This window comes from Rhinoraja longicauda, chromosome 26, assembly GCF_053455715.1.
Source record: "Rhinoraja longicauda isolate Sanriku21f chromosome 26, sRhiLon1.1, whole genome shotgun sequence".
Lineage (NCBI taxonomy): Eukaryota > Metazoa > Chordata > Chondrichthyes > Rajiformes > Arhynchobatidae > Rhinoraja > Rhinoraja longicauda.
The window spans coordinates 22,421,039-22,445,142 of record NC_135978.1 but is presented as its reverse complement, the minus strand read 5'-3'; the positions used below and the strand labels follow the sequence as shown (position 1 = coordinate 22,445,142).

The 24,104-nt window shown below is 42.4% G+C and overlaps 1 protein-coding gene across 6 annotated transcripts in view; it reads right to left on the bottom strand.

Moving 5' to 3' along the window:
• Nucleotides 1-24,104, bottom strand: part of bcas3 (BCAS3 microtubule associated cell migration factor) — a 681,054-nt gene that overhangs the window by 614,454 nt on the left and 42,496 nt on the right. For all 6 annotated transcript variants that reach the window (XM_078422068.1, XM_078422067.1, XM_078422074.1 and 3 more), the window contains exon 6: nt 5,592-5,673. In XM_078422068.1, the coding sequence (XP_078278194.1) occupies nt 5,592-5,673 (82 nt within the window). The remainder of the gene's footprint in view (nt 1-5,591; nt 5,674-24,104) is intronic.

The window sequence follows — 24,104 nt, the reverse complement described above, 5'->3', positions numbered from 1 at the left end:
AACTCTGTCTGCAACAGGATCCTTGACTTCCTGACCCATAAACTGCATTTAGTAACGAGAGACGACAAATCGTCCTCCATGATAAATCTCGACACAGATGCCACGCTCAAAACTGCCGTACGAGGTTCTCACCAGCTTTAAAATGGCATTAATAATACAGTGTCCAAAAGGAGTAAGGTGACATGCCTCAATGACTACCGACCAGTGGCACTAACGTTCGTGGTGTTGAAGTGCTTTGAGAGGTTCATTATGGTGCATACCAAATTCTTCCTTAGCAAGCACCTGGACCTACTACAATTTGCCGACCACCACAATAGATCAATGAAGGATGTGATCAAATTGATCCTCCACTCTGCACTGGACCACTTGGACAATAACAACACATACAACGCACTGTGTTCATAGACAACAGCTTGGCGTTCAACAGCATGAGACCCTCCAAACTTGTAACCAAGCTCAGGGAATCGGTTTACCTGCACTTCTCCAAGGGTCTCCACCATTTTGTGGTGGAGAAGCTTGCGTGTGTCTGAGATCCTGAGACTTAAACCATCTGGAGCCGCACACCTAGCAGACTCCGCATGGTGGGCAGGCCGAGGGGGAGGTTCCTGACAAAGCGCGGCCCAAGAAGAAGACCTCATCGGTGAAACGGGTGGAGGAAGGTGGTTGGCCAGCGGGTGGAGCACCACAAGAGCTGAAAAGGTGGAAGAAGGCTGCAGCAGGGAGATACTCTCAACCGTGAGTAAAGCTGGTAGACATTCATACGCCCCAAAATAGATTATCCCGGTATTAGTCAAGTCAAGTCAATTTTATTTGTATAGCACATTTAAAAACAACCCACGTTGACCAAAGTGCTGTACATCAGTTCAGGTACTAAGAAATGAACATACAATGGCACACAAACATAACAGCACATACATAAACAGTTCACAGCACCCCCTCAGAGGGCCTCAAACGCTAGGAAATAGAAATAGGTTTTGAGCCTGGACTTAAAGCACAGACTGAGAACAAAGTGTTGGTTCTAACTTTAAAGTGGGTTCTCTAGTGGGTGGGAGAAATTAGCAGGGGAGAATACATACAATTATGAACAAATACTAGGTGGAATGAGACTAATTTAGTAATCTTTCAAAGAGAAGGTTAAGGATAATGGAAAGAATGGCTGCCTAGAATTATATAATTCAGTGGTTCGAGGTTTAACACAAGCAGTAAAATTAAATGGTGATTTAAAAATATACAAAAATAAAAGGAAAATGGGAAAATACTTTTTCACCCAGAGAGTTGTGAATTTGTGGAATTCTCTGCCACAGAAGGCAGTGGAGGCCAATTCACTGGATGTTTTCAAGAGCGAGTTAGATATAGTTCTTAGGGCTAACAGAATCAAGGGGTATGGGGAGAAGGCGGGCACAGGTTACTTATTGTGGATGATCAGCCATGAATAGGTGCCAAATGTGCCAAATGGCCCAAAGGGCCAAATGGCCTCCTCCTGCACCTATTTTCTATGTTTCTATGTCATGGAACCTATGCTGTTGGAACTGGGTCTATCTTTGACCAGGACCCTGAGGTGGCTGTTCATGCATCAGTCTCCCACATTCAAAGATGTCATGCACGTGTCCACCTGGGCAGACATAATACAGAAAAGACCCACTAAAGGGAAAATCATAATCAAGCTCGAATAATCACACATGATGATAATCACCTGCAGGATGACCACTGGCCCAATCAGAACTATATACACCGATCAGCCAAAACATTATGACCACTGACAGGTGAAGTGAGTAACATTGATTATCTTATTACAATGACACCTGTCAAGGGGTGGGATATATTAGGCAGCAAGTGAACAGACAGTTTTTGAAGTTGATGTATTGGATGCAGGAGAAAGGACCGGAGCGACTTTGACAAGGGCTTAATTGTTATGGGCAGACGACTGGGTCAGAGCATCTCTGAAACAGCAAGGCTTGTGGGGTGCTCCCGCTCAGCAGTGGTGAATACTTACTGACAGTGGTCCGAGGAGGGACAAACCAGCGACAGGGTGTTGGGCGCCCAAGGCTCATCGATGCGCGAGGGCAACAAAGGTTATCCTGTCTGGTCCGAACCGACTGTGGGAAGGGAGTGTGATGCTCTGGGCAATGTTCTGCTGGAAAACCCTGGGTCCGGCCATTCATGTGGACTTCAATTTGACACGTGTCACCTACCTAAACATCGTTGCAGACCAGGTATACCCCTTCATGGCAATGCTATTCCCTGAAGGCAGTGGCCTCTTTCAGCAGGATAATGCCCCCTGCCATACTGCACACTTGTTCGGGAATGGTTTGAGGAACATGATGAAGTGTTCACTGTGTTGCCAAGGCCTCCAGATTCTCCAGATCACAATCTGATTGAGCATCTGTGGGATGTGCTGGACCGACAAGTCTGATAAATTATAAAAGGACTGGACAAGTTAGATGCAGGAAAAATGTTCCAATGTTGGGCGAGTCCAGAACCAGGAGCCACAGTCTTAGAATAAAGGGGAGGCCATTTTAAACTGAGGTGAGAAGGAACTTTTTCACCCAGAGAGTTGTGAATTTGTGGAATTCCCTGCCACAGAGGGCAGTGGAGGCGAAATCACTGGATGGATTTAAGAGAGAGTTAGATAGAGCTCATGGGGCTAGTGGAATCAAGGGATATGGGGAGAAGGCAGGCACGGGTTATTGATTGTGATGATCAGCCATGATCACAATGAATGGCGGTGCTGCCTCGAAGGGCCGAGTGGCCTCCTCCTGCACCTATTTTCTATGTTTCTATAACTTTAAATGGCATCAAAATGGAGAACATTGTGTATTGTGTTCTTTGTACTTTTTGCTCACCAGTCATGCCTTTGAGATAGAAGGAACTGAGTATGCGGGAATGTTAAACAAAAAAAACACTGCTGGAGGAACTCAGCAGATGAGCCAGAATCCATGGAAGGAAATGGACAGCCGAAGTTTCAGGTTTGGTGCTTTCTTCAGAATAATGAAGTAGATGGGAGGTAACTGGTAGAAAGATATGAGGGCAAGACTTGTCTTGAGAGCTCCAATTTATGTCTCAAAGACTTGAACTGTGTTTTGCATTACAAGCGACACTGAAAATCAAACAGTGGAAATTTGAAATAAAAACAGAAAATGCTGGAAATATTCAGTAGATTAGGCAATACTGATGGAAAGTGAAAAAGAGTTACTGTTTCAGATCAAAGACATTAGAAGACACCAACTGCTGAGTGTTTCTGGTATTTTCTGTTTTTATAAATAATATCACTGGATGTGTACCTAACAGTGGGAAAGCATTGTATGCATGAATGTAAATTACACATGAATGTGTCACTCTAATTTTACTGAAAATTATCACCAATGCAATTTCCATTGTGTAAAATTAATCCTGGATCACAATTTCCTAGACAATGCTTCCTTCAACATGCCTATGGTGACAAATTGAACCTAATAACTGGTAACATTAAGTTTTCTCTGACCAGTAATTGGAAAGAATAGAGCACCTTTCACAATCTCAAGACATTCCAGAAGAGCTGTAAAACCAATGAACTTTTGAAGTGCAGTCATTGTTTTGATGTCGGGAATTTCACAGCCAACTTCTACATAGAGAAATCTCCTGGTAACACTAATTTGATAATAAGCAATTAATTGCCTGGAAATTGGACCATTCATTTTTCATGCACTAAACGTGTGATGTGTACAGCACCAAGGTCCAAATGCATTCGTTGAAAATTGGGCCAAAATATGATAACAGCAGCATATAGAATCATGCCGTAAAAGAGGATATGTGCAGTATTTATCAAGACCTGCATGTATTTTAGACATCACTGCACATCAAATCATCGTGTCACCTATGGTAGCCACAGAACAACTGGATAGAATATTGCCGTAAAGGTGAGATAAATCACATGACAGTGTAAGGTGTGGAAGAGGCTTCCCCTGTGCATCTTCCAGATCGTTGCCCACTCATTTAAACTATATTCAGGTAGACACAAAATGCTGGAGTAACTCAGCGGGATTGGCAGCATCTCTAGAGAGAAGGAATGGGTGATGTTTCAGGTCGAGACCTTTCTTCCGACTTTCACGACCCAAAACATCACCCATTCATTCTCTCCAGAGATGCTGCCAGTCCCGCTGAGTTACTCCAGCATTTTGTGTCTACCTTCGATTTAAACCAACATCTGCAGTTCTTTCTTAAACTATATTCATACCTTTGTAGCCTCCTCATATCATCTTCACTACTTATTTGACTACATATCTTAGGGTCATCAAAAAAAATCAGCAATCGTACCTTCCATGCCTTCATCTAGACCATTCATGTCTTTTTTTAAATATTCAAGCCCCTACACTAATCCCTATGGTACACCACTTCTAACATCTTGCCAAGCTGTAAAATACACATGTTTGCTTACCAGTTAGCAGCCACACATCTATACAAGCAATCTTGTTAGAAAATTTTAATGGTGGTCATGGGAGGAATGTGTCACAATACACAGTGCAAATCACCCTACTGCATATGGGGCTGCACACGGAGGACCAACAGCATATTAGGCAGGTGGTCATAATGTTTTGGCTCATCAGGCCATAATGTTTTGGCTGATCGGTGTAGTTACTTACCTCTGTCAGATCAACCCTTGGTCTCTTTGCTCCAGGGAAAACAAGCTCTCTCAAAAACTAAAGTCCTCCAATCCAAACAGCAACCTAGCAAGTCTCCTCTGCACTTTCTCCAACGCAACCACATCCTTCCTTTGCGTGGTAACCAGAACCGCACAATATTCCAAGTACAATCTATCCGGTGTTTTGTAAAGTTGCATCACATCATCCAATCAGTCTGAAGAAGGGTCTCGACCCGAAACGTCACCCATTCCTTCTCTCCCGAGATGCTGCCTGACCTGCTGAGTTACTCCAGCATTTTGTGAATAAATCGATTTGTACCAGCATCTGCAGTTATTTTCTTATCCAATCATATACGTTCTCTGCCCCAACTATTTACTTTCTTCACCACCTTATTGACCCATATTGTTATTTTCAGGGAAGTATAGACTTGAACTGCAAGGTTCATTTGTTCATCAACATTCCTTAACACCCTACCATTTATTGTATACCTTCTATCTTTATTTGACTTCCCAAAATCCCACCTCACATTTGTTGGGATTAAATTCCACCTGCCAACACCCCACCCAACTTTCCAATTAATCGATCCTGCAGTAGCCTTGCACAACATTCCTCGTTATCCATAACACCTCCAACTTTGAGGTCATCCTCAAGCTTACGAATCATACCTCCTACATTCACATCCAAGTTATTAATATTAATCACAAACAACAGGTGACCCTGCCACAGACTTCCAAACAGAAAAGCATCCTTCCACAACCACTTTCTGCTTTTATCACCAAGCCAGTTTTTGATCCAATTACCCAGCTTGTCCCATAGCAACATTAGCTAGTACAGCACACCAATAGTACTGTACAAGAATGTTTCTGAATTCAGGTCCCTGGAGTTGACCAGAAACCACAATTTTTTTACTATCAGGCACGAGTCTGTCAATACTCACAATTGAGAATTACCAAACCAATTTTCAATGCTTACATGTCTTTGGTGCAGGTAGGACTCTTGCTGTCCGGATGGGACCATTACGGATAGAATACAGCTCCTGAGCCTCGCCACTCATCTAAAAAGAGAAACAATAGCGGAATTAAATTTTCCGAATACCATTCACACATTTTTCTCATTATTATCATGAATACCAGCATTCAATCTGTTGTGAGCATAATTTGTGTATTTAAACTGTTGCTTCAGACCTGATCCAATTATTTCTTTCTGGGGTATGCTCTTATCCTAGGTACTCACACCATCGAGTCATAGAGTCAAAGAACCATACAGCATGGACAAAGACCTTTGGCCCAATGGTCTAAGAGGTATTTCATACTTCAGGAAGTCCTTGGTGGACTGGTTAAGTACACAGAAATTCAATCTTGAGGAAGGTGAGGTTGGACATTGGCAAGGGCAAACAAAGAAAAAGACATTAAAATTGTCCAGCACAAAGAAATAGAGTGCTGAGAGATTTTGAAGGGCGTAGTCACATATGCAGATAAATAAATTGACCAAAAATCAAAAAACAATCCCTATTTTTAATGGACAGTCATATAATATAAGACCAATAAGGCTAAGTTATAACTATATAACTATATTCAGTCTGAAGGGTCTCGACCCGAAACGTCACCCATTCCTTCTCTCCAGAAATGCTGCCTGTCCCGCTAAGTTACTCCAGCATTTTGTGTCTACCTTATAACTATAGAAAGTCTGAGTTAGGCCACAGATACAGTTCTGGGTCATTACAATACTAGAAGAATGGGACAACACTACAGAGAGAGTAGAGGCCAGACAATATTAGGTATGTGTGGAGATTGGCTAGGAAAGACCTATTTTCCTTAACTGGTGAATAAAGATTTAAGTTAATTGATTAAAGAAATAAAGGAAAGTTGAGAAAATTCTACTCACAAATCTTACGGCCCGAAACAACCTCATTACAATATGCATGAGATGCCACTGGTCACCATTTTTAAACCAATTTTTATAAAAGGTTTCAAAAGCAAGTATATAGATAATAAAGGCAAAATGAAAATAAAATTACAAAGCTGCAACTGGAATTAAACATTAACTCTTCTAGCTTGATTCGAGATAAATCAAGACCCCAAGGTATTGGAGGAAGTGAGATAACATGGATTGGTAATCAACTGTCAAGTCAAAAACAGAATGGGAATATCTGGGTCATTTTCAAGCTGAAGGGATGTAACTAATGGAGTACCCCAGGGATTGGCTCTTGGCCCACAATTGTTTATTATTTACATGAATATCCTAAGGGGCCAGTCATTTAAAACAGAGGTCTGTGGAAATGTTCTTCTTGCAGAGGGTAGTGAATCTCTGTAATTCTCTGCCCCACAGGATTATCAAATATATTTAAGGTAGAGATAAATTAATATTTGAAACATCAAGGAACTGAGGGCAAGGGAGAATTAGCACAGAAGAGGAGCCGAGGCCAGCATGGATTACCCATGATGGTATTGAATTGCTTGGTGAGACCAAGCGCAGACTCGGCGATTGGTTTGCTGACCACCTCTGCTCAGTCCGCCTAAACCTACCTGATCTCCCGGTTGCTAAACACTTTAAATCCCCCTCCCATTCCCATATTGACCTTTCTGTCCTGGGCCTCCTCCATTGTCAGAGTGAGGCCCAGCACGTTATATTTCACTTGGGCAGCTTACACCCCAGCGGTATAAATATTGACCTCTCTAACTTCAAGTAACCCTTGCTTTCCCTCTCTCCCCATCCCTCCCCCTTCCTGGTTCTCTGACCAGTCTGATTGTCCCTGATTACATTTTATCTGTTTGCTTTGTTGGTACCATCTCCTAGCTAACAATGATCTATTCTACATTTTCTTTGATCTCCACTCCTTCGATGTCTCGTTCTCACACCTTACACTTCCTTATCACTGTATCTCCCCCTCCTCCTCCCCGAGTCTCACTCTGAAGAAGCATCTCAACCCGAAACATCATCCATTCCTTCTCTCCAGAGATGCTGCCAGTCCCGCCGAGTTACTCCAGCATTTTGTTTCCATCTTTGCTCTAAACCAGCACCCGCTGTTCCTTCCTATACATGGTATTGAATGAATGGGCGGACTGGAGGGGCTGAGTGGCCTTCTCCTGCTGTTATTTTCTTGCATCTTTCAACTTATCAAATCTCCAGTCAGAACACTGCGTTGAATCCTCACTCAAATGTATAATTTAGCATTTTGCTTGTGCAGGAATGAATGAAGGAATATTTCCCCGTGGGAAGTGCTATCCTTCAGCTGAAATGTTCAAGTAGATTTTTTGAACCCCCATGGTATGTTTGAAAGAGCACAGTTTTTTCTTCGTGTCCAGCAAACAGTCAACACCACCAAAATCAGATTAACTTGTCACAGATCTTATTGCTGTTTGTACAATCCTTTAGTGGGTTGTGCTGCGTTAATGTACGTAACTGCAGCCACTGCATTGCAAAAAAATGCACTGAATGCCAGGTGTGCTTTGAGTTGTTTTCTATCACGTATAATGGGTGCCATATTTTCCTTCTGATAAAGATAATTAGTGTCTGGAGGTAACATAAGCGTTTGTTAGATCAAAATGATGATTTTCTCTGATCCACAAACATGACCAACTGCAGTACCCTTTTGCATTGGATACACTCATTTATTGCACCACAAATCAGAAACTACACCCAAGTATAAAGAGCTTAATGCTACACTCTCATACAGCAATCCCCCAGAAAAATGTATTTTTGCGACCCTGCAGCAATGCTTGTCTTCAACCACTTTCTCTTATCCTGCAGAATGGGTAAACAGCAACACAATAGACACTTTGCACTTAGACAATTAATTCCCATTTGAGCTGGTGTCATTTCCACTGACCCAATGAACCAGCTCTCTCCATAATATTACCTTTCATTAGCTGCATTCCCAAGCTGCTGAAAAGGCATAAAGTTAACTTCCCAAATATTAGAAAATAAAAACAGCTTCGTTGAGCCTCAAATCACAGTAACTTGCAAGTAATGATATGGTAGTTTTGCTTCGTAGTTTGCATAAACTGAGTAAATATCAAGTCAATAATAATTGTTTTAGATGAGAGAAAGAGAGAGGAAACAACTATAGTTTTCAGTTAAAATGTGCTATGCACAATGATTAATAAAGTAAACCTTTTTCATTCATTATTAACTTAAAATCCATTTAGTTGGAAACATTCCTTCATTAACAACCACAGAGCAGTGAAGTGAAATCTTGTTGCCCAGAGAGAAGTGATTTCCTGTTTTCTGAGTTTGTAATTCACAATCATCGTAAATAATATATGCTGGAAAGACCAGGGAGGTCAACTGTGTAGCTGCTAAATGTAGCAGAAACACAATCTGTCTTGCTTGGCTATTCTGCTACACAACTGTTCCAAAAATGGCAAACAGCCTTCTTTAGATGAATCTGTCCTTACTTTGCATTAATAATGTGTTTTTTCTCCAGAAATAAACTACTCAGCAAGAGAAGAAATTACATTGCTAGTTTAGAGAATTCTAAGTACTCAGGGAGAACAAAAAGACAATAGATTTTTTTAAATGAGATATTATAATAATATAAATTCTGGTCTAATTTAGGAGATACTAGAGATAGGGGGTGCTTAGTTGGGTGGAGAGATCAGGGTTGCCCTCCTTAAAGCAGAGAAGGTTATGGAAAGATTTAATAGAGGTATTCAAAATTACGAGAGCACAAATAAGAAATGTTCCAGTGCCTGAAGGGTTGGTAACCAGAAGACAAAGATTTAAGTTAACTGACCAAAGAGGCAAGATGACAAGAGATTATTTTTCCACACATGTTATGAACTGCAATGCATTACCTATAAAGAATGCTAGAAGCAGTTTCAGCAATTATTTTCAAAAGAGAACTTCATAAGTAATTGAAAAGGGAAAACATGCAGCACTATGGGGGGTAAGGCAGGGGAGTTAGATTATTTTGGTTTGCTCTTTCAAAGTGCTGGCACGGAAACAGCGTACTGAATGGCCGCCTTCTGTGTGGGACTCAATGGCCCACTACTTTTGCAGGTGCAGCTTCAGAAGAAGCAAGAAACAACCAGAGGAAACCCGTGAAGACAGTGATGACTCCAAGTGCAGCCCAGATGATTCGCCGTAAACATCAATTAAAAACAAAGAACCAACAAAAAATGAGAAATGAAAAAATGAAAATATTTGAACTTTCCATAATTCAGCATTCAGCAATGCAAATATGCAAATATTTATTTAAAAGAGATCTCTCAGACAAGCCAATCTGTAGATTTGTAACTCTAATGCTGTAAAAGAAAATTACAATTTTAGCTACTTTCCCCATCATGTGCTACTGTTAAAACACTACTTCATCCAGAAGGAATAGCATCAGTTTCCTGGATTTTTTCTTTTTTAAATCCTTAGATGTCAAAAGACATTTATGAACAAAAAAGATGAAATATAAGCATTACATGATGTGGGCCTATATTAATTTCCAAGATTTGCATAAGGTTTACCATCTGATTTTAAAGTGCTGAGCAATTCTAACAGTTCACAAATGCCATTCAGTAATCATTCAGATCAATGAAGGCTTATTTATTTTTGATCCAAACCACCTCCCAAATTACACAAAATGTAATTTGCTTCTTTTACAATTTGAATTACGCAATCAGCAGAGTGAAGATAACTATACATTTTGACTCAAGGTAAAAGACTCAACTCATGTGAATTCAGGTACTGAGCTCTGATTTCTGTGAAGCTTAAACCAAAATTTCAACATTATTTTCCAGCTGTTCCCCACTTCAAACCTTTTTTTCCGTAGCATTTCACCAAAATCCACAATTATGAAAGAAAATTAGAAAGAAAATTGATCAATCAATTACAAAGTCATTTCACCGGAATGCATAGAATCTCAGAATGCTAGAAATCATTCAACCCATCATGTCCATGTCAGCCAAAAAATGCACCAATTCCATTTCTCAGAAAAAAAACCCCACAAAGAGCTGGAGTCCTATCTTCTGCCTATCGCCACACATGGTAGCAGGTCCCCCCTTCATTCTCTAGCTTCCTGCGGCCCTCCTCACTCTCGGCAGTCCAGGGTCCCCATTTTTGCTTTCAATGGTCCACCTCCACTTTCGGCGTTTGCTCGCGGGTCCCTCCTCACTCTGAGGTTGTTGTGGGTCTCGTCGACTCCGGTGATGCATGGCTGAGTTCGGAATCCATGGTGGGCAGGTCGGGCCTGCCTCCATCCTCAGTGAGCGAGTCTTCGGACCGTGACAGGCAAGATGGGCCTGCTGGTGGGCTTAGCCCGGCAAGGTGATCCTTGACTATTTTCAAAAGTTGCCCAGCCGTTCAGATTAATCAAGACTACTACTAGTGCTTGCATCACCAGCTTCTTAGAGTAGGTAGGGCAATAGTGAATACCAGTCTGAAGAAGGGTCGACCCAAAAAGTCACCCATTCCTTCTCTCCAGAGATGCTGCCTGACCCGCTGAGTTACTCCAGCATTTAGTGTCTACCTTCGATTTAAACCAGCATCTGCAGTTCTTTCCTACACAATAATGAATATCAGTTCTGTCAGGAACAGTCACACCAAAAAAGAGAATTTAAAAAAACAGAAATCACTTTTTTATTTTTTGTTTAGTTTACTACTTGTAATGAGAGCTGAAAGTGAGGTAGGGGAAAAAACCATGAAAGATGATTTTGCAGTAAATGAGAGGACATGGATAGAGTATGTTTAGACGGAAGGATAGAGAATAGGCTTCATGGAAGAAAGCAGAGGGTGATGATGCAAGGTTGTTTTTCAGGCAGGAGGCCTGTGACCTGTGGTGTGCCTCAGGGATTAGTGCTGGGCCCAATGTTGTTTGTGGTTTATATGAACGATTTGAATAAGAATGTAGAAGCCATGATTAATAAGTTTTGTAGATGATACTAAAATTAATGGTATCATAGACTGAAGATGGTCATCAAAAGTTACAACAGCTGGGCAAGTGGGCTGTGGAATGGTTAATGAATTTTAATGGAAATGTGTAAAGTGTGCTTTTTTGAAGTCAAACCGGGGCAGGACCTTCACAGTGAATGGCAGGGCCCTGGGGAGTGTTGCAGAGCAGAGGGATCTAGGAGTGCAGGCAATCATTCCTTGAAAGTGGCATCACATGTAGTTAGGGTGGTCAAGGCTTTTGGTACATTAACCTTCAGCAGTTAGGGTACTGAGTAAGGAAGCTAGAATATTATGTTACAGTTCTACAAGACGTTGATGAGGCTGCGTTTGGAGTATTGTGTTTTGGTCACCTTGTTGTAGGAAGAATGTTGTTAAGCTAGAAAGAGTGCAGAGAAGATTTACAAGGGTGCTGCCAGGATTTGAGGGCCTGAACTATAGGGAGAGATTGAGCAGGCTAGGACGTTATTCATGGGTGTTCAGGAGGCTAAGTGGTGAGATTATGGAGGTGTATAAGATCAGGAGGAGGATAGATAGGGGGAACGCACAGCGTCTTTTACCTAAAATAGAGGAATCAAGAACCAGAAGACATAGATTTAAGGTGAGAGGAGAAAGATAAGAACCTGAGGGGCAACATTTTCACACTGAGGATGGTGGGTATATGGAACGAGCTACTAGAGGAGGTAGTTGAGGTAGGTACTACAACAACGTTTAAAAGATATTTGGACAGGTACATGGATAGGAAAGGTTTAGAAGAACATGAGCCAAAAGTAGGCAGGTGGGACTAGTGTAGATGGGTCAGCATGGGCAAGTTGGGACAAAGGGCCTCTCTTTATGACCCTATGACAGGAGATGCCTGAACTCTTTGGACAAGTCAGGGATTTTATTTGCCCCAAATAAAAAACATTATTTTCATGGTGCTGTTGGCTTTGTACAAATCACAGTTCAACACAGAAATACTCACCATATGATTTAAAATGACCAAATATAGTATCAGCTATAGATATCCTGGACTATTATGCTTTTTTTCTCCATAATCCTCAAGACCTTGAAAATGTCTGTCCACTGCTGAAGAAGCCAAATTGTCACAACAAACACTGCGCTCATTCTAAACCAAATGAAAGTTCATGCAAAAATCACTGAGCAAACAAAATTAGACACTTCAGCAAAGGACAAGAAGCAGGTGGTAGGAGACAGTAGACCGCCTTTATACAGGTTCACTATATAGGAACCACTGTAAACGTATCAAAAACACTCAGCCAAAGAGCCTTCCAGCTGCTGACACCTAGTTTTACAGAGTGTGAATTGTGCTTTTACACAAGAAATTCATGGCAAAAGAAAGCAACTGCAAAACTAAAGTAATGTCAACATCTACAAGAGATTTGGTGAAAATATGAATTTTAGGCGAAAACTATTTTCTTCCCAAAAAATTGATCAAAATCATTTAAACATTAAAGAAATAAACAATAATCAAATATTCATAAAGAAACATAAAATTCATGCAACTCGGATTATAAATGACAGACAGGGTTTAACCCAAATAAGTGCGAAGTGAGAGGAAGAGATACAATAAGCTGCGGTAGTCTTCAGAGGATTGCTTCACAGAGGGAACTAGGGGTCCAATTTCTTAGCTCCCTGAAAGTGGCAACACAGGTGGATCGAGTGGTTAAGAAGGCACACATGCCTGTATCGGTTACGGGTACAGAGTATAAAAAGTCAGGTCTTGTTGCAGCTGCATAAAACTTTGATCAGGCCACATTTGTAGTTTCGTGCACAGTCCTGCTTGCCATATTACAGGATGTTGAGACTTTGGAGAGGATGCAGAAGAGGTTCACCAATATATTGCCTGCTTTGGTGTGTATTAACTATTAATAGACATTGGACAAACCTGCATTGTTTTCTCTGGAGCGTTGGAGGCTGAGGGAAGACCTGATACAAGTATATAGAATTATGAGAGGCACAGGTAAGGTAGAATTTTTTTCACCAGTTAAATATTTAAGGTGAGAATGAGAAAGTTTTTACACAGAGTGGACGGTGCCTGGAATGTACTGACAACGGGGGTGGTTGAAGCAGAGGAGGTGGTTGAAGCAGGTACGATAGCAATGTTTAAGAGGCATTTAGACAAGATACAAGAACAGGCAAGGTACCGAGGGGTAAGGTAGGTGTGCCGGCATATAAAATTAGTTAGATTGGCATCATGGTTAATGTAAACATGATTATCTAAATGGCCAGGTTGTGTGCTATATTCAGAGGGGATGAATAAGAGCATGTGGGAAGCAGAGAATAAAATAGCTGCAGGTATCACTCGACTCTACATCCGAGGGACATAAATAATTAGATCAAACTAAAGTGCATCACTGTCAGTATCAAAACTTCCATAATAGGAAGGAATTAAACTTCTATTCAACAGCACCTTCCATGGCCTCTGGGAATTCCACAGCATCTTACAGTTAATAAAAGACTGTTGCAGTGTAGTCACTGTTATAATGTAACAAATTTGCTTTGCCTTGCAAATTTGCACATGAAATCTTTTACATTGTTCTTTCAGGATATTGATTTAATAGCTCAACTGTGTTAGCACTTCCAATAGTGCAACAATAGCACAAAACTGCACAGTGAGGGGGAGTGGGGTCAGTTTTATTTTTGTGGTCAAGTGTTTGGAATAGAATTTGAAGTTTTAATTGAAGAGTACTACAATCATGTGATGGAAAGCAGGCATGGTTGCTGTTGGAACTGTCTTTGTAGCACAGTAGAGTGGCTTGGTCAAATGGAAGATGAACCAAGGAGTTGAATATGTCGATGCTAAAGGCTGTGTTTGACTCTCTAATGCATCAGTTCAAGGTAACTCATCATGGTCAATAAACACCAACATTTCCTGCAGTCCCCAGATCCCATTATTAAATGTGAAAAACAAAATTGTGCCATCCTTGAACTTCCTTGATACCTATGATGGGTGATGGAAGTGAAATTAAATCTCGCCATAAAATATATAAGGCTTCATTAGTGTCTTTTACAAGGTAGGATAAAACCTCAGGGACATTTTTAAGCTCTTTCTCTAAGTGTCACCATAAAGCCATGTTCCCTATAATAACAGCTGTCATAACTTTGGTGTAAACATAACCAAAACTTTAATTACAGAAAAAAGAAAGCAAGACAATTCTGGTCAGTATATCACGATGTTATGCAAGTCACATAAAAGGATCCAAATGATTCAAAAATTAATAAATTACCCAGGAGCTTGAAAGCTCAGATGTCCAGATTTAAGAATAGCTGCTTTCCCACTGGTATCAGACTCCTGAACCAATCACCTCTCTCACACTCTCTTTCCGGAGATGCTGCCACATACTTTTATTCTTAATTCTTTAGTTTAATTTAGTTTAGAGATACAGCGTGGAAACAGGCCTTTCGGCCCATCGAGTCTGCACCAACCAGCGCACCCTGCGCATTAACACTATCCTACACATACTAGGGACAATTTACACTTATACCAAGTTTATAAACCCAAGCCAATTAACTTACAAACGTACATCTTTGGAGTGCGGGAGGAAACTGAAGATCTCTGAGAAAACCCACATGGTACAAACTTCGTACAAACAGCACCCGTAGTCGGGATCGAACCCGCATCGTTGGTACTGCAAGTGCTGCAAGTGCTGTAAGGCAGCAACTGTACTGCTGCACCACCGTGCCGCCCAAATTAGGCACCGCTGAGATTCGAACTCAGAATCTCCCGTTTACTTAACAGACACTTTAACCAACTAAGCCACTGAGCCAGCTTTGCTTGATTACCTCGCTTGATTTTTTTGTTAATGTACTTTAGTTGTTTTCTTGTCACACTCCTCAGATTTTGTACTATTCCACTATTTTGCATTGATTTTATTTATTGTTGTATTTATTGCTACTGTATGTATGCCGTTTAATGTGTGAGCTACATGTGAACTTGGAATTTCATTGCACCCTGGTGTACATGACAATGATTAATTTGAATCTGAATTTAAAAAGGTACTAATCTTAATCTGACTTTCATTAAAGACTAATACTGCTTTCAACTGCAGCCTTCATCTGGAGTTTCCATTTATTTTTGGCCACATCAACAATCCTTCTGCAAAAAATAAATGCTGGAAATTAGAGAAATCAAATGAACATCTTTTGATGCAATGCAACATGTTAAACACATAAATATGCTCCAGATTCTTTGAATGGGTCTCGCATCAGTGCATTTCTAAAATGTAATACTATATTTTGTGGTTTCTAAAACTACAGCACAGGTTTACTCCATTAACCCAGAAACTCAGACTTCAAACAAATATAAACAGTTTCTCTGTATAAACTTCGCCTCCACATGATCTGTTTGCTCGGCACAAACAGCAGCAGCAAGAGTGGATAATGAGTTAACAAAAATAACCAAAGTTTTGTGTCACAAGAATGTATTAGCTCATCCAGTTTTTTTTTAAATCTCTGAATATAGTACAAAAGGAAGTCCGAGTGACTTAAATGTTGAGTTGAATATCAATGGGAAATATCAATAGGCTAAGTCACATCCACAATTAAGTATTGTTTGATCCATGTACCGAGGGTGGGCTTCTGGCCTGAAAAGTTTCACAGATCCAGTCATTAGAATACAACAGTCTCCTTTCTCAGAAATAAATTAGTTTTCATCTAAATTTAGTGCAAATATAAATGGCCCAAGACATGTATATAGAAAATTCCTGGCTTTAATATGCTTTAGACTAAAACAAAATATAGTTGATGAACTTTATATTCGGCCAGGACATGGTAGACAATAATGACCTACACTGAACAGCTGTCCAGAAAACAAACCCAATTCAATCAAATTAACGTAATGACTGGAAAGACAAGTCTGTTCAGACAGAAATCAACGCAGTCGCAGCAATGCTTCTCCAGACAGTAAGAATACTGGGGGACTTGAAGGGCAATTCTGGATAGCTGAATATGGTGGACCACATGTTTTTTTTCAGTCCTAATTGTCATGTGATGTTGTATATTCTTTGCCTTGATGATGATGATGCACTAATCGACAAACACTCTTCCACAATCGTGATCCACTATTTCATGTAATGTCGTTACACCGGAAAAATCCTTTCAATGCTTGTTCTTCCCATGAAAAAATATTTCCATCTCTTGACAAAATATCAATTAACTTTTCTATAGGCGTCAGGTCATGACACCATCTCTAGTGCCTGCCCAAGATTCCTTTGCTGTTCTGTTTTCTCCATTTTAAATTGCTTATTACTGGCACGCATGTCGTAAGTTCAATAAATACTGAAGTACAAGCTGTGCTCACTCTGGAGAGAAGAAATGCAATAGGCCGATCAAATTTGACAGAGAAAGTATAATTGTTTTTCTTAGTTCAGTCGGAAATATTCGGAGGTGTTCAAAACCAGGGCTCCCCAATAGGGAAGCTGCTCCTTTTTGATCTTGTCTTGGGTGTACAGGCATTACTTCAAGATTTGCAAGTGACAAAATCAGAAATATAGTAAATAGAAAGAAGGCCATCAAGACTTCAGGTAGTCATACAGAGACTGTTAAAATGGAGACATATAGTAAATGAAACCCAGAAGTGTTAAGTGCTATGTTTTGTAAGCAGTACAACATGAGACAATAGGAACTGAATTTTAAATTGTGGAGCAAGAAGAGATACTTGGGTAAGTTGGTACAGAAATCTCCAAAAGTGGTGCAACAAGGTAGGTAGTGTTAAAAAAGGCATTTGGAATTCTTGGGTTTATTGACAGAATAGACTACAAAAGCATGTTACTTTAAACGTTTACAAGAAGTTGAATGAGTAGTACTGTGTTCTACTCAATGCGTCAATGTACAATGGCAAAGGCTTGTTGAACGCACAAATGACGTGTTAGAATGGTATTCAGAAAAAAACCGCAGATGTTGGAAATCTGAAATAAAATCAGTAAACTAATCCTGATAAAAGGACATTGATCTTAAACACTAGCGCTGTTTCTCTCACGACAGATGCGACCTGAACTGAGAGAATTCCCAGCATTTTCTGTTTCTATTTTACTGGAACAGTACTAGGATTGATAGTAGAGAAGATAGACACAAGGTGCTGGAGAAACTCAATGGGTCAGACAGCATCTCTAGAAAAAAAGGATAGGTGACGTTTCAGGTCAAGATCCTTCTTTTAGTCTAGAAACTAGATTATTCTTCATAGAGCACAGATTTGATAGAAGGATTTCAAATTATGAACATTAACAGGCGGGGAACCAGCATTCTGGCAGGCAGGTTTGCCACTGCTACATGGGTGGGTTTAAACTAATTAATGAGACGAGGGGGGGGGAGACAAATTGGAAATACAAGGGTGGAGTTAAAGGGAGAATACAGGAAAAGTTAAGAAAGACACCAGAATTAACGGGACAGAAAGCTCACGAAGGGATAGGAGAGTATGGCCAAGTGAAATAGGAATCGATGTGAAAGGTGAGGTGAGTAAAGGATTAAAAGTATTACATATGATTGTGCGAAGTATTAGAAGTAAAGTGGATGAGCTTGAGGCTCAGTTAGAGATTGGTAGATATGACATTGTGGGGACTACAGAAACATGGCTGCAGGAGGATCGGGACTTGGAACTGAATATTCAGGGTTATACGTCCTATAGAAAGGACAGGCAGGTGGACAGAGGTGGGGTAGCTCTGTTGCTAAGGGATGAAATTCAGTCCCTTACAAGGGGTGACATGGGGACTGATGATGTAGAGTCGCTGTAGATAGAATTGAGAAATTGTAAAGGTAAGACACTAATCTACAGGGAGTTATCTACAGGCCCCCAAACAGTAGCCTGGATATAGGGTGCAAGTCGCAGCAGGAGTTAAAATTGGCATGTAACAAAGGTAATGCCACTGTGGTTATGGGAGATTTCAATTTGCAGGTAGACTGGGAAAATCAGGTTGGTTCTGGACCCCAAAAAAGGGAATTTGTAGAGTGCCTCTGAGATGGATTCTTTGAGCAGCTTGTATTGGAGCCTACCAGAGAGAAGGTAATTCTGGATTTAGTGTTGTCTAATGAACCAGATTTAATAAGGGGACTCAAGGTAAAGGAACCACTAGGAGGGAGTGACCACAATATGATACGTTTTAATCTGCAATTTGAAAGGAGAAGGTTAAATCAGAAGTGTCAGTGTTGCAGTTGAACAAAGGGGACTATGAAGGCATGAGAGAGGAGCTGCCCAAGGTCGACTGGAAAGTGATCCTCGCAGGAATGACGGTGGAACAGCAATGGCAGGAATTTCTGGGCATAATCTAGAAGATGCAGGATCATTTCATTCCATAGAGGAAGAAAGATTCTAAGGGGAGTAAGAGGCAACCGCAGCTGACAAGAGTAGTTAGGGACGGTATTAAACTAAAAGAAAAGGTGTACAACATAGCAAAGAGTAGGGGGAAGCCAGAGGATTGGGACACTTTCAAAGGACATCAGAAGGTAACAAAAAGGGCAATACGGGTTGAAAAGATGAAGTACGAAGCTAAGCTCGCCAAGAATATAAAGAAGGATAGTAAAAGCTTCTTTGGATATGTTAAGAGAAAAAGATTAGTAAAGACAAATGTGGGTCCCTTGAAGGAAGAAACAGATGAAATTATTATGGGGAACAAGGAAATGGCAGAAGAGTTGAACAGGTACTTTGGTTCTGTCTTTAGTAAGGAAGTCACAATCTCCCAGATGTACTAGAGGACAGAGGAACTAGGGAGAGAGAGGAACTGAAAGAAATTTGCATTAGGCAAAAATAGTATTGCTTAGACTGTTGGGACTGAAGGCTGATAAATCCCCAGGGCCTCATGGTCTGTATCCCAGGGTACTCAAGGAGGTGGTTCTAGAAATCGTGGACGCATTGGTGATCATTTTCCAATGTTCTATAGATTCAGGATCAGTTCCTGTAGATTGGAGGGTACCTAATGTTATCCCACTTTTTAAGAAAGGAGCGAGAGAGAAAACAGGGAATTATAGATCAGTTAGCCTGACATCGGTGGTGGGGAAGATGCTGGAATCAATTATTTAAGTAATAATGGCACATTTGGATAGCAGTAAAATGATAGGATTTATGAAGGGGGAATCCTGCTTGACTAATCTTCTGGAATCTTTTGAGGATGGGATAAGTAAAATGGATGAAGGAGACCCAATGGGGTCTCTGGACTTTCAGAAAGGCTTTGATAAGGTCCCAAACAGGAGATTAGTGGGCAAAATTAGAGCACACGGTATTGGGGGTAGGGTATTGACATGGATAGAGAATTGGTTGGCAGACAGGAAACAAAGAGTAGGAATAAACGGGTCCCTATCAGAATGGCAGGCAGTGGCAAGTGGAGTGCCGCAAGGTTCGGTGCTGGGGCTGCAACTATTTACAATATATATTAATGATTTAGATTATGGAATTAAAACTAACACTAGCAAATTTTTAGATGACACAAAGCGGGGTGGCAGTGTGAACTGCGAAGAGGATGCTAGGAGGTTGCAGGATGACTTGGACAGGTTGAATGAGTGGGCAGATGCATGGCAGTATAATGTAGATAAATGTGAGGTTATCCACTTTGGCAGCAAGAACAGGGAGGCAGATTATTATCTCAAAGGTGTCAGATTAGGAAAAAGGGAAGTGCAAAGAGACCTGGGTGTCCTTATACACCAGTCACTGAAAGTAAACATGCAGGTACAGCAGGCAGTGAAGAAAGCAAATAGTATGTTGACCTTTATAACGAGAGGATTTGAGTATAGGAGTAGAGGTCCTTCTGCAGTTGTACAGGGCCATAGTGAGACCACATCTGGAGTACTGTGTGCAGTTTTGGTCTCCTAATGTGAGGAAGGACATTCTTGCTATTGAGGGAGTACAGCGTAGGTTCATGAGGTTAATCCCCGGGATGGCAGGACAGTCATATGAGGAAAGATTGGAAAGGCTGGGCTTGTATTCACTGGAGTTTAGAAGGATAAGAGGGGATCTTCGAGAAACGTATAAAATTATGAAAGGACTGGACAAGCTAGATGCAGGAAAAATGTTCCCAATGTTGGTGGAGTCCAGAACCAGGGGCCACAGTCTCAGAATAAAGGGGAGGCCATTTAAAACTGGATGAGAAAAAACGTTTTCATCCAGAGAGTTGTGAATTTGTGGAATTCTCTGCCACAGAAGGCAGTGGAGGCCAATTCACTGGATGAATTTAAAAGAGAGTCAGATAGAGCTCTAGGGGCAAGCGGAATCAAGGGGTATGGGGAGAAGGCAGGCACGGGTTACTGATTGTGGATGATCAGCCATGATCACAATGAATGGTGGTGCTGGCTTGAAGGGCCGAATGGCCTCCTCCTGCACCTATTTTCTACGTTTCTATGTTTCTAACATTTTACCATAAAGGAGAAATTACTTCCAGCCACATCAGTACTGATAACTAGAGGATATACATTTACAATGGCTGACAAATGAACCACATATGACTTGGGAAAATAATTTGTACAGAGTGAATAATTGCAATCACAAAAGAATGCCCACAAGGGAGATGAAAGCAAATTCAGTGGTAATATTTTTAAAAATAGATAAATACCTCAAGAAAAAAAAACATTAGGGAGACAGGTAAGAGGGGGGAATGGGATTCATTATACAATTCTAGCAAAGAGCGTGCACAAACACATACGCACACACACAATGAGCCATATGCCTTTTACTGTACTGGTTCATTTTATGATCTGTACTTTTAATAGGTTTCAGGCTGGTTCCTTTCATCAGAACTTATTAATTTGCTGTATCCAGTTGTGCAGCGTATGTTTCCCAGTTCTGATGATGGTCACAATCTCAGACTTATTACCTTTCTTTTACACAATGACCAAACCATCCCAATGTCTCTGTCAATGCAACCCTTTAAGACAACCATTAAAAGTTTAATGACAATTGAAGACGACTCATCAAACTGCTCCTTCCATTCCAAACTTCTGGAAACCACCTCAAGATGAACAATAAGCAGAAGATTTGTGTACAGTATTTGAATTTGCATCCTCTCATTCTACTTTTCAACGTGTGCCCAGCACAAGTTCTTAGTCCATTTCTAACATGAAAGGAGAAAAATTCACACATCAAAAAATTAAATATCGCTTATGGTAAGAGCAATATTGGCAATGAAAAATTAAAGTAAAATGATTCAACAAGACATGCATGGCACAATGAGCAAAATATAAAAAGTAAAGGCACAAGAAACAGCAGATGCTGGAATCTTGAGCAAAGCACATCGTGTTGGAGGAACAGGTCAGGCTGTGTCTGGGGAGGGAATGGACAGGTGATGTTTCAGGTCGGGGCCCTTCTTCAGACTGATTCTGTTGGGTTAGCACCTTGATTCAATCTAAAGGAGGTCCCGACCCGAAACATCACCCGTCCATTTCCTCCCAAGATGCTGCCTGACCTGCTGAGTTCCTCCAGCATGTTGTGCTTTACACTGTAGGGGCATACGGATTGGCCAGGGGGTCTAGAACCCTCGGATTGGCTTACGGGTCACGTGGTGCGGGAGCGCGAGGTATTAGAGTGTCTGGCGCCAAACTCGAGTTTAGAGATTAGATTAGCTAGCTAAGTTAGTGTGTGTCCAAAAGTAAGTGCGTTGTGTTTTGTCACGGTTTTTACCAAGAATAAAGTCTTTTGATAACATCGCTCGATTTGGACTCGCTACATTGGTGACCTCGAACGTGAGATTGGAAGAGCACAGCAGCATGTTGCAGGTGGGAGCGAGCGCGGGCGAGGTTCACCTACCGCCGTTCTGGGCCCATCAGCCGCACCTGTGGTTTGTGCAGGCGGAATCCCAGTTCTATCTTAAGAGGGTGGAGGAAGACCAGGAGAAGTTCCACCACCTGGTGAGCTGTCTGCAGCCGGAGGTGACCGCGCGGGTCGGTCAGTACCTCACCAGTCCACCCCAAACAGAGCAGTATGTGGGGCTCAAGAGGCTCCTACTGAGGACTTTCGGCTGGAGCCAGAACCAGCGGGCTACGAAGCTCCTCCATTTACCAGAGCTGGGGCAGCGGCTACCGTCAGAGTTGATGACCGAGATGCTGACATTGATGGGCGACCATCAGCCGTGCATGGTTTTCGAAACGGTTTTTCGGGAGAAACTACCCAGGGACGTCAGGTTAGTGTTGGCAGACGTCTCGTTTGAAGATCCGGTAGCGTTCGCCGAGAAAGCCGACGCGCTCGTCAGGGAGCGACACACCCGAGACGACTCGGTTAATCGGGTCTCGAGGCCCAGCGGCAGTCAGCGGAGCGGCCGAGAGAGCGACGCATCGGCCGCTATTTCGCAGTCAGCCCGCCAAGAAGGGGCTGTGGCGCCTGTTTATTGGCAGCGGGCTCGAGCAACAGGGCCGAATAGGCGCGGCTTGTGTTTCTTCCATCAGCGGTGGGGCAGTGAGGCCCAAAGCTGCAGAGCCCCGTGTTCGTTTCCGGGAAATGCCTGGGACGATCAAATGTAGAGGCAGTCTCGATTGGCCGCAACTGCCGCCTCTACGCTACGGACCAAGGTACCGGGATCGTCTTTCTGGTGGATACGGGAGCGGTTGTGAGTATTGTGCCCCCCTATGACTGCGAAGTTCGAGCGGGGGGGAAGGGCCCGCCCCTCATTGCGGTGAACGGTAGCCCCATCCGCACTTACGGTAAAAGGGCTATGTCCCTGTCCTTCGAGTCCAGGACCTACCGTTGGGATTTCATCGTTGCGGATGTGGGCCACGCCATTTTGGGTGCGGATTTCCTATGGGCTTTTTCGTTGGTCGCAGACGAACGCGGGAGGGGCCTGCAACCCTCGGCTAGCGTACGGCCCCGAGGTACGGGGCCTGCGGCTCCTCCAAGCGCCGCCCCACCCAGCCCAGCGATCCAGGCCATTACCACGGCCCCCGGTCAGTTCGATGCGGTCCTAGCAGACTTCCCGCAGCTCCTCGTCCAGTGGTTCGATGCACCTTCCGAGAAGCATGGGGTCGTTCATTTCATCCCGACCGAGGGGCCGCCGGTTTTAGCCCGGGCACGGCGCCTCCCACCCGACAAGCTGGCCATTGCTCGAGAGGAGTTCCTGAACTTGGAGAGGCTGGGAATTGTTCGGCCTTCGAGTAGTCCGTGGGCTTCCCCCTTGCATATGGTTTCCAAAGCATCTGGGGGGTGGAGACCATGTGGGGATTTCCGACGACTCAACGCGGCAACACGGCCGGACCGCTACCCGATTCCGAACATACAGGATTTCTCAGCCAGCCTCGAGGGGGCTACAATTTTTTCTAAGATCGATTTGGTGCGGGGATATCATCAGATCCCGGTCCACCCGCCGGACATTCCCAAGACGGCTACCATTACTCCGTTCGGGTTATTTGAGTGGTTGCGTATGCCTTTCGGCCTTAAAAACGCAGCTCAGGCATTCCAGCGTCTGATGGACCGTGTGAGTCGAGGGTTGCCGTTCGTGTTTATTTACCTCGATGATATTTTGATTGCCAGCCGTTCGGTCCAGGAGCACTTAGTCCACCTCCGCACGGTGTTCCAGAGGCTGCAAGACCACGGCCTGATTCTCCATCCGTCCAAATGCCAATTCGGCCTGTCAGCGGTAGATTTTTTGGGTCACCGGGTTACACCGTCCGGTGCCACTCCTTTGCCAGCTAAGGTGGACG